Source organism: Panthera tigris, chromosome E2, assembly GCF_018350195.1.
Source record: "Panthera tigris isolate Pti1 chromosome E2, P.tigris_Pti1_mat1.1, whole genome shotgun sequence".
NCBI lineage: Eukaryota > Metazoa > Chordata > Mammalia > Carnivora > Felidae > Panthera > Panthera tigris.
Genome location: NC_056674.1, coordinates 14,611,123 through 14,626,566, shown reverse-complemented (window position 1 = coordinate 14,626,566; position 15,444 = coordinate 14,611,123). Strand labels below are relative to the sequence as shown.

The window sequence follows — 15,444 nt, the reverse complement described above, 5'->3', positions numbered from 1 at the left end:
TGGATGGATGTGTGGATGGATGGATGGATGGATGTGTGGATGGATGGATGGATGTGTGGATGGATGGGTGGATGGCTGGCTAGAAGATAGGAAAGAACATCTGTGTCACTCGGCACCTAGCCTGTTGTAGAGGGAACAGGGCCGAATGTATTCACAAAACCAAATTTTTCCTGGGAATCATCTGCTGGGGACAAAGTGGTGATCAAGACAGATGGGACCATTGTCCACCTGTGGATTATATTCTAGTGATGGAGAAAGGCAATAAACACAAATAATGGATAACTTCAGATATCGAGAAGTATGCTGGTCAGAAAAGGCCTTACTGTAGAAGGAGTACTGGAACTGAGACCTGGAGGGTGAGAGGAGTCAATGCATACAATCTGGGCAAAGAGCCCTGTAGCGGCGGGAATAGCCAATGTGAAGGCCCAAGGCGGGAACAAGCTTGGTCTGCTGTACAAAAAGCAGAAAGGCCAGTGTGGCCAATCATTAGCATGGCTAATGAGGGAAGGAATTACAGGAAGTGGGGCTGGAGGCCAGCAGGAGTCAGATCACACAAAGCCTTGTAGGCCAAGGAAGGCAGGTGGCTTGAGTTTGGAATGCTGCTCTGGGAAGCCACCGTAGAGTTCTACCCCTGATCTGATTCACATTTCTAGAGCATCTGTCTGCCATATAGAGAACTGTTTCTTGATAGAGGAGCAAGGGAAGGTCAGGGGTAGGTGTCTGTTAACCTGAATTATGTATCAGGCAGATGGCCAGAGAAAAGGAATAATTGGTCCTGATTACCCTAAAGAGAGAACTCAAGCCTCCCTGCTTCCAGCAGGGCTGAGTCTTGGACCATCTCCGTGTGTTGGTGGGAGGACACAGACCATCCACTGAGGGAGGCGTGCATGGATCATGGCTGTATCTCTCCCCTGAATCCAGAGAACCCCGGTGGATGTCTCTGCAATCAACAAACAGGTCATGGAAATAGGGACGTGCTCCTCTAGGGACTTTAGTGTGGCCTGACATCCATGCTTGGGTCAGGGTCTCTGTCACGTGGGCCATGAATGATTAGACCGTAAGCCGGCATCAGCTCTGTTTGGCCAAACAGATCCTCTCTCAGAAATTTGAAATTGGTGTCGTGAGAGCTATGGAGTTCGGTAAATGCAAGGCAGCTCTAAGTGAGAGGAAGTCAAGGGGCAGAAGGGAGGGGGCAACGGGGCTGGAGCAGACTCCTGGAGGCAAACAATGACAGGCCTGAGGGGGTCCCGAAGAGCGAGATGAAGGGCAGGTGAGGAAAGGATCAGTGGCCCAGTTTTGTCAGAGTCCAGAGCAAGTTCCCACTGAGCACCTGGAAACCATCTTGGTCCCTTGTAGCCACAGTTACCACCAGCATCTTGTTCCCATCAAAGTCGTTGGGAACAGAGCCTGGTGCTGATGGGTTCAAAGCTGGTGGGATCCCAGGCACTGTCTGAATTACTTAAATAAATGATTTCACCTTCTTAGGCCCTTGTTTATCCTCTGTGTTAAATGTCGATAATAGCAGTCCCTGTCTTGTGGGTATGTTGTGGGGAACCACAGAGAATGAAATGGATTTGGTGAACAGCAAGTCTAAAAGACAGAGGCATAAATCCAGATAATACTGCCAGGGCACCTGGATCCAGCCACTCCTGAGGCTCTCTCCCTGGATTTTCCAGTTATGTGGGCTAGTAAATTCCTTTTTGCGCAAGGCAATCTGAATTCCTTTTCTGTTACTTGCGACCAACAGAGTTTCAATGAACACTATTATCAAAACTACTAATTCGCTTGAGCGTGTTTTTGCTCCTCGAGAACTCAGCCAGAACAGAGGGACTAGGTTTGAAATACTGAGACCAACACAAATCCAGAGACTAAACTGTGGAGATCTGGACAAAGAAAATGCAAGACAGATGGGCAGCCAGGACTGTGGGGACACTGCAACAGGAAGAACAAAAACCCAGGGGAGACAGTCCCCCGCCCCCTCATGCCCCGGCTTACCCACACGCCCTTCTTTGGGCTCACAGTCACGAGCCCATCCTGGAAGAAGATGTGAGCCTGGCCCACAGTTTCAACTCCGCCACGGCAAGTCTGGACATCAGCGACCACACGGTACCAGGGGATGGTTTTCTGTAGTCCCGGGCAGCGGTAAGACATGTCATAGATGCCAGGGGAGGTGACTGCTCTGCGGAGCCCATCAAAGGTGGTGAGGTTGGAACCCACCAAGAGGGAACAGAGACCTTGGGGGACCCAGCAGTCCCGGGCCTCAGCCTGGACTTCACATATGCGGCCTGGCGGGCAGCTGGATGCCTGGCACGTCAGGCCGGTGCTCGAGGAGCAGGAACAGCGCTTGCTGCAGTCTGAGCTCAGCAGTGAGGAGTTCACCTGTGCACAGAGAGAGGGGCCAGGTTACTGCGGTGTGATGGATCGGAACCTCCGACACAATCCTCCAGCCTTCTGGACCCATGCAGAATGATTTTGCAGCAACTTCCTTTAAGAGATGAAATTTACGGGGCGCCTGGGTGGCTCAGTCGGTTAAATGTCTGACTTCAGCCCAGGTCATGATCTCACAGTTCGTGAATTCAAGCCCCACATTGGGCTCTGTGCTGACAGCTCAGAGCCTGGACCCTGCTTCAGATTCTGGGTCTCCCTCTCTCTCTCTGCCCCTCTCCGGCTCGTGCTCTCTCTCTCTCTCTCACTCAAAAAAAAAATTAAAAAAAAAAAGACAAGAGATGAAATTTACTTCCCCTTCCCCCACGAATCTGGGCTCACCTTACAACTATACTTTGGTTATTATAATGCAGCAGAAGCAATGCTTGTACCAAATTCAAGCTTGCACCTCAGGGACCTTACAGCTTTCTCTCTCTCTCTTTCTTGGAACCCTGCCCAGCCACCATAGGAATAAGCATGGGCTAGTCTGCTGGAGGATGAGACCCCATGGGAGAGAGACAATGATCCCAGCTGATGCCACTGTACTCCAGCTGGCTCTCAGCTGACCCACCTTCTCTATGTTCACTACCTGATGACCTCATCAGATTTCATAAAAACCGAAAGCAACGTCTGATCCTCATTTGGACTCTGGCGCAGGGGAGCAGGTAGTCGTTGTAGAGGACATTATGAGGACAACCAGTAAAATTCAAATACAATCTTTTAGAGTATTGCATCAGTGTTCATTTCCTGATTTGGAAGTTAATCCCATCATAACCCTGTAAATGAACTTCCGTCTTGGGGAGTGCATGCTAAAGTACTTAGGGGCGAAGGGACACTGGGTCAGCATCATACTCTCAAATGCTTCAGAAGAAATGTGCATACAAACTTACACAGAGAGGTTGCGAAAGCAAACGTGTCAAAAGGTCAACAAGAAACTTAAACGACAGGTATCTGGGAGTGCTTTGTACGATTCTTGCAAGTTTTCTTAAGTTTGGATTCTTTAAAAATAAAAGTCTGGGTGGCTCAGTCGTTAAGCATCTGACTTTGGCTCAGGTCATGATCTCACAGTTCATGAGTTTGAGTCTCACATCAGGTGAGCTCGTGCCCCACTTCAGGTGAGCTTGAGCCCTGCTTTGGGTAAAACATGAGCCCTGGGTGAGCCAGGCTTCTCTTTCTCTCTCTCTCTCTATATCTGTCTCTCTCTCTCTCTCTCTCTCCGACTCTCTGCCCCTCCTGGGATTCTCCCTTCTCTCTCTCTCTCCATCCCTTGCTCACTTGCACACTCTCTCAAAAAAATTAAATAAATAAATAAATAAATAAATGTCTGAAAACATTAAAAGAACAGATGTAACAAAAGAGATAAATACCATCTCTCTACGGATGGCTCCCCAGCCCAGACTTCTCTGGTGAATGCCAGACTCACGAATCTAGGAAACCTGGCACAGGCAGAGCTGTCAGGGCTGGGATGGGGGAAGCACAGGGGTAACCCAGCCTAGGGGATCAGGGAGGGCTTCCTGGAGGCAGTGAGACCTGGAGGAAGGAGAAGTTTGGCATGTCCTTCCCCAGAAGGCTTGAACTTCCAGGCCTTCTAGCCTATCTTACCGCCATTAATAAAATGGGGATGAGCAAGTATGGAATGTGGTCATTCATCTTTCCTTTATTTGGTAAATAGGCTTGTGAGGGGGCAGGGTGCCTGGTAGTTCAGAAGGTGGGTCCAGGCTGCTGGGGTGTCAATCCCAGCACCCCCGCTTGCTAACGGACAGCCTTGGGCTGACTTCTCTTTGTTGCGATAGTGCCTGGTGCATAAGATCATTAAATGAATTCGGGGCGCCTGGGAGGCTCAGTTGGTTAAGCGTCTGATTTCGGCTCAGGTCATGATCTCACGGTTTGTGGGTTTGAGCCCCGCATTGGGCTCTGTACTGTGAGCGCAGAGCCTGCTTCGGATCCTCTGCCCACCCCACCCCACCCCCCACTGCCTCTGCCCTTCCCCTGCTTGTGCTTGCTCTCTCTGTTCTCAAAAATAAATATTAAAAAAAAGGATCATTCAATGAATTAATATCTGTTACAAACTTGGCGCACAGCAAGAGCTCAGAAAACATCAAGCACAAAAATTAATCAAATTTTCAACTTCTATCATGAAACGATTGCCAGCCTCACTACCTGCTGCACCATGTGTATGTTGCTGGCATTTGTACCATATGATGAAGGTGGAGGCTGAGGCCCGGTGCCCGCCAGGGACCTTTCAGGCACAATGACACCGGATCCTCAGATACCCATGGTGCATGGATGATGATTAACCCCGTGTTCTAGATGAAGAAAGGCTCAGATGAGGGGACTGTAGGAGGCGGGGTAACAGCCCCCCAAATATAACAGGTTTCAATTCCTGGGACCAGTCAATGTTCCCTTACGTGAAAAAAGGGGTGTTTGCAGATGTGAGAAATTAAGGATCTTGAGATGGACAGACTGCCCTGGGTTATCTGGGTGGGCCTTAAATGCAATCACATGTATCCTTATAAGAGGGAGGTTTTGTGACACACACAAGGAGGCAAGGAGGAGGGGAAATGGGACACAGAGGCAGAAATTGGGGTCAGGTGGCCACAAGACAAGAAAGGCCTGCAGCCACCAAAAATGGGGGGAGGAAAGGAGTGGATTCTCTCCTGGGGCCTCTGGAGGGAGTGCTGTCCTGCCCGCACCTCGATTTTGCCCCAGTGACCCTGATTTCTGACGCTGGCCTCCAGAACTGTGAGAGAGAAAATTTCCCTGGTTTGAAGCCACCAAGGTTGCTTGCGGACCTTTGTCTCAGCAGCCTCAGGAAACTAAGACACTTTACCAGCATTGAGTCACCCCACTGGGAAATGGAGGTGGCTTCTCTGTCCCCATCCTTGAGGGGGTCGGCAGAGAAGCTCTGAGTCTCCCTCGGGCTCCTCTACCCTCCCTGCCCACCTCCAGCCCGGGCTCACCGGCAAGTAGTGGCCGTCATGGGTGCAGCCGCAGTCCTGCACGGGGACGCAGGTGCCCTGCGAGAGCAGGAAGCGGTCGTCACACTCGCAGCCCTCAAAGCAGCGGCTGGTGCAGCCCGTGAGGCCGGAGAGAGCGGCACAGGAGCCCTGGCAGGAGCGCGTGCAGGTGGAGTAGTGGCTGTGGGCAGGGCACTGGAGCGCTGCGGAGGGAGGAGAGAGGGCGGGGTCAGGCCTGTGGGTGTCGGGCCCTGCCCTTGGCATCCCACATACCGGATCTGGGCTGGCATGCTGGGGACACCAGCTATGAAGACAGTCTCATGCCCTGCCCCATGGAGCTCATATCAGTGGAAAAGATAGTCCCAGTGCAGTGTGTGATCAGGGCTGCAGGCGGAGGCGTGGACAGAAAGGTCAGGGCCCGGATGAGGCCAAAACAGGGAGTTGTGAGGACCCCCCTGGGCTCTGCCTGAGCAATCGATGGATGGTGCGGCTGTCCGGAGATGCAGACTTGGGGTCAGAGAATCGGAGGGTCAGGTTTGGGGTGAGATGCTGATGTCATATGGGAACACAGCAGGTGTGAGGGACCCGAAGGACACCCAGGGGAAAGTGTCCAGGAAACCACTGGACCCCCGAGGCTGGCAGTCAGGAGAGAGGTCAGGGCCGAAGACAGTGTCCCCTGTCAGCACTGAGGACAAATCTAAGGCCACAGGGGTGGATGACGGCCCCTGATATGGGTGCTGTCCTGCGGAGAATGAAGGAGACACAGCCCTGCCCTGGGAGTTTCAAGGAAATGTACCCCCATCCTGGGGGGCCCAGGTGAGTCACAGACTCAGGCTGTATTATGTGAGCTACTGGTCTGTCTGACCACCCCTCCCAGGGCCCCACAGAAAGGGTTCAGGATGAGTCCTGAGAAAGAGCTCTGTCTGTGGTTTCAGGAGCGTGGGCCCCTGCAGGGAGCCGGAGAAAGAGTCAGGGGGCAGGGGGGGAGCAGACAGGGAGTGCTGTGGGAGAAGCTGGGGGCGGGGGGTGTGGGAGGGGCATGCTTCAAGAGGGAGGCACTGCTCCTGAGAGGCAGACAGGACAGGAGCAGGTCAGGAGGAGTCCCTGAGCCTGGTCTGGAGTCTTCCGAGGGGCTCCCCTGGACACTTACAGCAGAAGCTGTCTGTCCTCCAGGGTTTCACGGCCCCACCGGACGCCTGGCAGTCCGCCATGTAAGCGGCCAGGCTGCGGCAGAGGAAGGTGGTGTTGCCTTTGTGGACACACAGGTCGTACACGCACTGGCGGAAGTACTCAGAGGGGTTCAGCACTGCGTGGCAGCCCGCGAAAGGGCCCTGGGGGTCCCGGACCCGACCGCAGGCCTGGATGTTCTCATAGGGCGCCGTCTCCTCCGCTGAGCACACGGGGCAGCCGCCCGGCCCACAGCCCTCGCCACAGCCCTGGGAGGAGCTGGGCGCCCGCCACCCGGCTCCAAAGGCGTCCACGCTGGGGGCCACGGCGCCACTGGGCAGGACAAAGTCGTCGCTCCAGTTGCCGTTGAAGTTCCCACAGAGGCCACAGAGCCGGCCATGGAAGGGGCTGGGGATAGATATGAGGACATGGGCATCGCCGTCAAAGAGAAGCCGCAGTCCCTTGGTTGTCTGCAGAACCATGTTCCGGCCCTCAGCGGTCACCCGCACACGACCTACAGCCACAGGCAGGGCCACAGCCTCGCCATCCACGGTGACCTGGGTGGAAAGGCCACGGGGGGGTCAGGGACTCACAGTACCACAGGTGAGACAGACCCCTCAGACTCCTGGCGTGGAGCTATGTCCCTCTCAGGCCCTTTGGGGTTGTACCATGTCCTTGGACTGCCCAAGGGTGGGACTGTGTCACCTTCAGACATCCAGATCTGTGTCACCCTTAGTCCCCTTGGACTGGGGTCATATCTCCCTCAAGCCCTCAGGGTGGGCCCTGTCCCACTCAGAACCTGCCTCCCCGCCCCCCCCCCCAGAGTGGGGCCACTTCCCCTTCAGACCCCCAGGGTAAGGCCACGTCCGCTTACTTACCCTCAGCCCCCGTGCCAGTACCACCACCTGGCCAGCCACAGTAACCACCAGCTGTTGGGGATCTCCAGCCGCGTTCTTCTCAAGCACAATGACAAAGTCCTCGTCCCCAGGCTGTGGGCGGCAGACTTGGGCCAAGATGTAGGAGCAGGAGCCGTGCAGGTCATAAACACGCCCATCAAGGGTGACATAGTGGATGCCACCGTTGGCCAGGCAGCGGCCACAGCCTGTAGGGTGACAGGCCTGGACACCGTCCTCCACTCGGCACTCCTCGTAGGGTCCGCAGGCCGCGCCCTGCTGGCAAGTGACTTGGCCACCCGGCCTGCACTCGCAGCGCCGCTCACACTCAGGGCCTGGGTAGAAGGACTCGCCCAGAGGGTAGTAGCGGCCCTCGTGGAGGCATCCGCACTGGCCCACAGGCACACAGGTGTCACCACTGAGCACGAAGCCGGCATCACAGACACAGCCCTCCCGGCAGGTGTGCACGCAGCCGTCGGGCACAGAGAGGCTTGGGCAGCTCACGGGGCAGGAGTCACCGCAGAGCTTGTAGTGGCTGTGGGGAGGGCACTGGAGGGCTGTGGGGACAAAAGGGGAATGAGCCGGGAGGGCAGAGGGAGGGCCCCGGGGGGGGGGAGGGTGACAGAGTGGGAGAACCGGCCCAGGGGAATCTGCATGTTCTGCCTGAGAATATTTCATGAGCGAATCCATCCAGGGATCTGAGCAGAGTGTCTGATCCAGTACATCTAACTGGGGGATTCGGTGTGGGGACGTGGAGACCAAGTCTCTCTGACCACGTCGTGGGTCGGCCTGATCAAAAATTTCTATAGATGAAGTGAATTTGACCACCTACATCCGACCAAGATATGCGGGATTGGAACCAAACGTGTGGGTATCTTGGGGGGTGGCTCTGACCGGGCTGCGGGACCAAATGTATCCTGTATCTCTGGTGTGAATACACCTGACTGTGGATGTCTGGCCTGGAGCCTCTGATGGAGTGTCTTGGACAAGGTTGGTGTCAGTGGGACTCTGACCACGTATATCTGATTGGGTGAAGCTGACAGGATAAATCTGACCAAATGTGCCTGAGGGGGGAATTGCCCTGGACTCTCTGACCGTGAGCCTGTGGATATCTACCTGGGGCTCTGTCAGGGTCACGATTCTACCTGGGAGTATCTGCCCGAGTGTCTCTAACCGGAAGGGTCCCTGGCTGAGGTTATCAGACCAATTCTATCTGACCTTGTGGATTTCAGTGTTTGAAACAGGGTAGGTACATCTGACCAGGTGTAACTCTCTAGGTCTCTCTGACCAAGGGCACCTCGCTGAATAGCTGTCTGTGACAGGGTCAACCACCCCAGTCTATCTGACTAGGATATCTGAGCACACGAATCCCGGAGAGGATCCAGCACCTAGGGTTTCTGACCAGGTGTGCCTGAGCGTCTGCCATTGCAGTATGTGACCTGGTGCATTTCCGTGGGTAAATGCCACGGTGTACTTTTGACAGGACCCACGGAGGAGAAGACTCTTGTCTAAGAGCCGTGTGAAGAGGGCAGGCGGGAAGACGCCCACTGTGTGGACCACGCGTGGATCCGTACTCACGACAGAAATCCGGCCGCCTCCACTCGCCGAGTGTGGCCCCCGCGGCCTGGCAGGCTGCCACGTAGGCCTCCACGGCAGGGCAGAGGCCTCCCGGATGGCCCTGGGCTTGGCAGGCATCCAGCAAGCAGGCCTTGAAGTAGTGCTCCGGTGGCAAGAGGCGGTGGCAGGGCGCCAACGGGCCGTCGGGGGCCGAGATCACGCCGCAAGCGTCCGGGCCGCCGAAGGGCTCCTGCTGCTCGGGCGTGCACTGAGGCGGGCACGGCCCGGGGACGCACTCCCCGCAGCCCTCCGCGCCGCCCACCTGCCAGCCTGCGGGGTTCCCGCCCACCGCCTGCAGTTCGTCGGCTGGGTCCCGGTTGTAGTTCCCGCACAGGCCACAAAGGGCGCCCGCGTACGCCGCCGGCACGCGCAGGCGCACGAAGCTTTTCCCGTCGAAAGCCAGAGAGAGCCCGGTGGCGGCGGTCACCACCACGTCGGCGCCACTCAGGTAAGCGCGCAGGCGCGAGTCCAGCTGATAGGGCAGTGCTACGAGCTCGCCGTCCACCTGTGGGTACCGGGTAGGGGTGGGGGTCGTGAACGGCGCGGGCACAGGTTCGAATTTTGACTCCACTACCTACGGGGGGTGGGGGGGGGTGGGGAATGGGGTGGAACCCTGAGCATGTGATCTACACTGTGTGATAATAAGGATGGTAGTAGTAGGAGGAGGAGCCTCTATAGACACGACGCCACTGCCTCCTCACAGGACCCTCTGAGGCAGGTACTATTATTAGACCCATTTTATAGTGGAGTAAACTAAGGTTAAACTAAAAGAATAAACTAACTTTATTAGTTTAAATGGGGAAGACCTGCTGCTCCAAGGCCTATACTCTGAACCCCCTCCCCCCATCACGTCCCACTAACCTGTGAAAGGTAATCAGGGGACTGGCAGACCCCTAACTGTCCCAGACAACCCCAGGGCTCGTCTCTGGCCCCAGACCCCTCACCTGCAGCTGTCGGGGCCAGCGGGCACTGAGGGTCAGTCTGTGGTTGTACATGTGCAGGGTGACGCTGCGAGTGTAGCTGACGGCCTGGCTGCCCCGGTGCTCATTGACTACGGTGACCGTGAAGTTCTCGACACCCTTGGGTGGTGCAGAGCAAGGCGCACTCAGCAGGTACTCGCAGGTGCCTTGGAAGTCGAATCGGTGCCCATCCAGGGTGATGTAATGGGGGTCACCCCAGGCCTGACACTGAGCTGTGCTGACAGGGTGGCAGCCGTGCTGGCCAGAGGGCAGCAGGGCACATTCTTCACCCGGCCCACACTTGGCAGCCTTGCAGACCAATGAGCCACCCCCAGGCCCGCAGTGGCACCTCTGGGAGCAGGTGGCATCGGCCCAGAACTCACTGCCAGCTTCGTGGTAGGTGCCGTTGGCCCAGCAGCCACAGCCACCGTCCAGGGGAACGCAACGGTCAGCACTCAACACGAAGCCCGGATCACACTGGCAGCCTTCGGCACAGGGGCCCTCACATGGCGTTGGGGTCGTGGGGGGCGCGGGGGACGGGCAGCTGGCTGGGCAGGGTGGGCCACAGAGCTCGTAGTGGCTGTTCTCGGGGCAGGACATCTCTATAGGAGTGGATGGAGGAGTGGGAGGGAGAGAAAGAGAGAAAATGCTGTCGGGGGGTGGGGTCAGAGGAAGGGGAGGAGACAGAGGCAGAGAGAGACAAAGAGGGACAGACGGAGGGACTGAGAGAAGCAGCAAGAGGCACCGACAGACAGAGAGAGGGACACAGAGGAAGACTCGAACGGAGACCAGGAGAGACGGCATGAGAAACGGAGAGACAGAGAGACAATCAAAGGGAGACACAGAGATAAGCGCCAAGAGACTGAGAGGCAAAAACAGACAGAGAGAAACAGACACAAAGATCCAGAAAGACTGGGACCCCCTCCCCCCTCAGCTCCTGCTCTGCTCCCCCGGACACTCACCACAGCCGGCCTGCTCCCTCCAGTCCTTAATGACGATCCCGGCGGCCTGGCAGGCAGCAGCATAGGCGGCCAGGGCCTGGCAGAGGATGTCATGGGCCCCACCGCCTAGACAGACATCCAGAATGCAGCCCTTGAAGAAGCTGTCAGGAGCCACTTGGGCATGGCAGGCAGCAAAGGGGCCTCCCGCGCCAGGGGCCAGGGGCCCACAGAAGCCAGGGCCCTTGTACTCCTCCAGCTGGTCCCCAGAGCACGTTGGACAGGACCCCTGACACTCATCCCAGCACAGCGGGTCCCAGCCTGGAGCTCGCCAGCTGCCGCCCCAGACCGGTATGGAGGGGGCCACGGTGCCATTTGGGAAGACCCGGTCGTTGCTGGGGTTGCGGTCCATGTTCCCGCAGAGCCCACACACGGCGCCGTGATAGCTACTAGGCAGCGTCACCTCCACTCGCCAGTCCCAGTCATAGGTGACCCGAAGCCCGAAGTCGGCTGCCAGTACCGCTTTCGACGCGCCCTGGGTCACTGAGAGCCGTCCTTCGGCCACAGAGAGAGGCAGCGCTGTCAGCACACCATTCACCTGGGGGTTGAGGGGGGAAGGAGGCAAACAGAGCCCACTGGAGGCGGGGAGGCTCCAGCTCTGGCCCCCTGCCTCCCTCCCTCACGGCGCCGTGGCTGGGAGCTGCCAAGGCCTTCCTCACGAGCCACGGGTGTAGGTCACTTGACGTTGTGGGCGTTGCTAAAACCCTGCTCTGCTGCTTTTTCTGGGTCTCCCTATCTCCATCTCCCTCCCTTCCTCTCTCTCTCTTGTCTCTCCCTCTCTCTACATCTACACCTATTTCTCTTTCTGGATCTCTCTTTCTCTGAGTTTCTTTCTTACTCTGTATCTCTTGTTCTCTCTGGGTCTCCCTTCCCTCTCTGTGTCTCTCTCACACGTGCACTGACTCTCTCTGCATCTCTGTGTGTGTACGCTTTCTCTTTCCTGTGCATCTCCGAGTGTCTGGACATCTCTTCGGCACACTCACCATCATTTATTGAGCGCCTACCCTGTTCCATACCTCTCTCTCTCCCTGTGAACGGCCATTAATCTCCAATTCCATTGCCATGGGCAAGAAGGGTGGCCCGTCTCCCCCCACCGCCTCCCCTCTCTCCCTCATCTCCTTGAATTTCACTCCACGTTGGAGGCTCTGGGCCGCTCCCTTATTCCCTCACAAACATTCATGGCCTCTCACCCAGGTCAGACCGTCAGCTGAGCACTTATCATGTGCCATTGGATCCCCCTGTCACAGGTGAGGAAACTGAGGACCACCAGGAAAAGTCACTTGCCCAACATCACACGGCTCATAGGGAGAGACTGGATTCAAGCCTAGGTCTCTAAAAAGGCTAATGCTGAAGTCCTACATCAAAACCCTTAGCAAAGGGCTAGACTCCTTTAATACCCCACAGAGAGGTGATGTTTGCGGCTGTTATTGTTGCTTTTTGCTGTCCTTTTGTTTCAGGCCTAGGTGAAGAGAGAGCCCTCAGCTCCTAACTGTGGCTGGCAGGACCCCTCTCCCCAACTAGGGGGCTCAAGAGACCATCCTGCAGGACTTACCCGGACTTTGCCGATCTCGCCTTTGTGGATGGAGATGTTGACGCTGAGGGCAGACACGGTGACGAGCCTCACAAAGGACACAGCAGGGTTGCCCCGGTTCTCATTCTTGGTAGTGACGGTGAAGGGGGTCAGGCCCTGGGCGCTGACCCCTGGGCAGCCGGCGGCCGCCAGCACATAGTCGCAGGTGCCCTGGAAGTCGAAGTCCCAGCCATCGAAGGAGTGGTAGTGCGGGTCGCCCCACAGCCAGCACGTGGCCTCGTAGTTGGGTACACACACACCCTGCCCATCCTTCTCCTGGCACGTCTCCTGTGGCCGACAGGTCACACCGTGACACGGGTCTGGAGACAGGGAGAGAGGAACTTGTGGGGCTGCCCAGCACAGGCCGGCTGCTCCCCAGCCTCAGCCCCGGTCTGCCCCAGGGATTCTGCCCCGGGGCTAAGGGCTCCTGAAGGTGAGGACAGACACCAGGGGCTTCCCATCTGAGACCAAGCCCTGGGGGTCCCCCATGTTTGAAATCCAGGCCCTGTGGTGGACTGTGTCTAAGACCCCATCAAAGGCTCCCACATCCAAGGCCAAGGCCCTGCAGTTTGCTGTCTGAGACCCACGCCCCGAGTACCTGACTGCCAAGACCTAAACTCTAGGGTCCCTACATCAGAACCCAGCCCCAGGGGTCCCAGTATCTGTGATGCCAGCCCTGAGGGCATCCATGAGGGCATCCACAGCCCCAGAGTTTTCCATGTTCAAGACCTGGGTCCCTATTATCCTGTCCAGTGGCACCAAGGGTCTCAGTTCTGGAGGCCCCATTCTTTTATCTATTTATAAGGAGTTATTCTCTGTCCTTCACCCTAAGAAACCAGTCCTGGGGGGGCAGCTCTGTGACTTAGACTTAATCTGGGGGGGGGGCCCATGTCTGAGATTGTTTCCCTATAAATCCCGATCCTCTTCTGGAGGGGGGTCCTGTATCTAAGACCCCAGCCTTCGTGGGGTCTCTACCTGAGACCTCAGGACTATGCTTTCTGTCTCTGTCCCTGGGGGTCCTGATTTCCCCTACCGTGAAGGGGAGATGGTGTTAGAAGCCCTGAGCCTAATCCTGCATACCAGTGGTCAGTAAACTATGGCATAGCCAGCTGCCTGTTTTTATAAATACCAGAGGGTTTTATTGGAGCCTCACCCCCTCACTTACATAGCCTACGACTGATTTCATGCCACAGTGGCAGAGTTGAGTAGTTATGACTGAGACTATAAGGCCTGCAAGTTCAAATATTATCATCTGTCCCTTTAGGGAAAAAGTTTGCCTGTCCTTGCCTTATGCCAAGGGTCTCTGACATCTGCCCTAGGGAACCTAGCCCTGAGGGTCCCCAAAGCCTGCATTCTACCATAAGGTAGAACTCCACCTCCCAGCCTGGAGGGCCTGTGCCCCTAGCCCTGGGAATCCCAGCCCTGGGGGCCCCAGATTGGAGACCTCAATCCTTAGTCCTTTGTGCCACCCACTGTGAAAATCTAGGTTCACACCTCCCGCTGCTCCAGAGTCCCCATCCTCCGTTCCCAGCCCCACGGGGCCCAGCCCCAGCCCAGCACCTTTGGTGACGCAGCTCAGGACACCTCCTGCGGGCTCGCACACCTGCCCTGGCTTGCAGCTGTGGGCCTGGCATTCCAGGCCTTTTCCGGCGTGGCACACACACTGTTGCTGGCACCTGTCGATGAGGACCACCTGGTTCGGCTGTGAGGACAGAGGACACGGCCATCAGGGTGGGAGCTGAACTGGCATCTCCAGTGTCCCGGGGACAGAGGGTCCAGAGGACATCAAGGGAACATCTTTCAGCAGAGTGGCCCCTTGTCTGTGCAACTAGGGCACCACATGGCCTTGGGGTCCAATTCATTCATTCATTCATTCACTCACTCACTCACTCACTCACTCACTCACTCGTTTTTCCAAAATATCCACTTAATGTCTGCTGTATATGAGAAACGGTGTAACATGAATTAAGAGCAAAGGCCCTGGAGCAAATTGCCTGGGTCTGAAGCCTCATTCTGCTATTTCCAAATTGTATCACTGTGCAAATTGCTTAACCTTTTATGCCTCAGTTTCTTCATCTGTAAGCAGTCGATAATCATAGCACCTAACTATGGTAGTATAACTTGGTTAATACATATAAGGTACAGGGGAAATGAAAAGGGAGTTCTTTTATTATTATTATTATTATTATTTTTTTACTTTGAGAGAGAGAGAGTGTGTGAGCAGGGGAGTGGGGCAGAGGGAAAAAGAGCGAGAATCTCAAGCAGGCCGCATGCTCAGCACGGAGCCTGACGCAGGGCTCAATACCACAACCCTGAGATCCTGACCGGGGCTGAAATCAAGAGTCAGATGCTCAACCAACTGAGCCACGCTGGTGCCCTGGGAATTCCTTTAAATAATCCAGATTAGAGAGGAAACAGGGATAAGAGACAAAACAAGATCAGGAAAATGTGGTTATCGCTAAAGCTGAGTGAGGGGTACATGGAGAGTTACACTGTTCTCTTAACGTTTGCATGTTTGAAAATTTTCCTAATAAGTAAAAAGTTCATATGTACGTGTAATGCACATATGCTGTGGATTTGGCACTGAAAGCAGTAACCGGCATGTAGGAAGCACCATCTACCTATTTGCTTTTATCATCACTATCATTTGTTTGAGGAGAGCAGCAGAGAGGGGCCCTGCCTTCACAGAGCTCGCGGTCTTCTGAGCGACACAGACAGACACACACACACAGTCAAGTCAAAGAAAGAGTAACCGGGTGAGGGTTGGAGAGGGAAGCAGACGGAGTTATCTACTGTGTCACAGAGACAGTCTAGACCCGGGGAGCCAGGGGATGGTTTAAAGTTGCAGGACCCATGGCT

At 55.9% G+C, this 15,444-nt stretch overlaps 1 protein-coding gene and 1 long non-coding RNA gene across 2 annotated transcripts in view; one reads left to right on the top strand and one right to left on the bottom strand.

Annotated features, from left to right (window-relative positions):
- The window catches only part of LOC102961218 (Fc fragment of IgG binding protein), a 40,789-nt gene that overhangs the window by 2,353 nt on the left and 22,992 nt on the right, over positions 1-15,444 (bottom strand). Inside the window, exons 11-19 of the mRNA XM_042969332.1 lie at positions 14,146-14,287; positions 12,568-12,905; positions 10,980-11,553; positions 10,003-10,619; positions 9,020-9,563; positions 7,427-7,998; positions 6,532-7,105; positions 5,385-5,584; positions 1,996-2,379 (exon numbers count right to left, since the gene is read on the bottom strand). Of these exons, the coding sequence (XP_042825266.1) occupies positions 1,996-2,379; positions 5,385-5,584; positions 6,532-7,105; positions 7,427-7,998; positions 9,020-9,563; positions 10,003-10,619; positions 10,980-11,553; positions 12,568-12,905; positions 14,146-14,287 (3,945 nt within the window). The remainder of the gene's footprint in view (positions 1-1,995; positions 2,380-5,384; positions 5,585-6,531; positions 7,106-7,426; positions 7,999-9,019; positions 9,564-10,002; positions 10,620-10,979; positions 11,554-12,567; positions 12,906-14,145; positions 14,288-15,444) is intronic.
- On the top strand, positions 9,381-12,676 carry LOC122234122. The gene is made up of 3 exons (XR_006211868.1): positions 9,381-9,506; positions 10,060-10,170; positions 12,473-12,676. It is a non-coding gene; the product is annotated as an uncharacterized LOC122234122 (long non-coding RNA).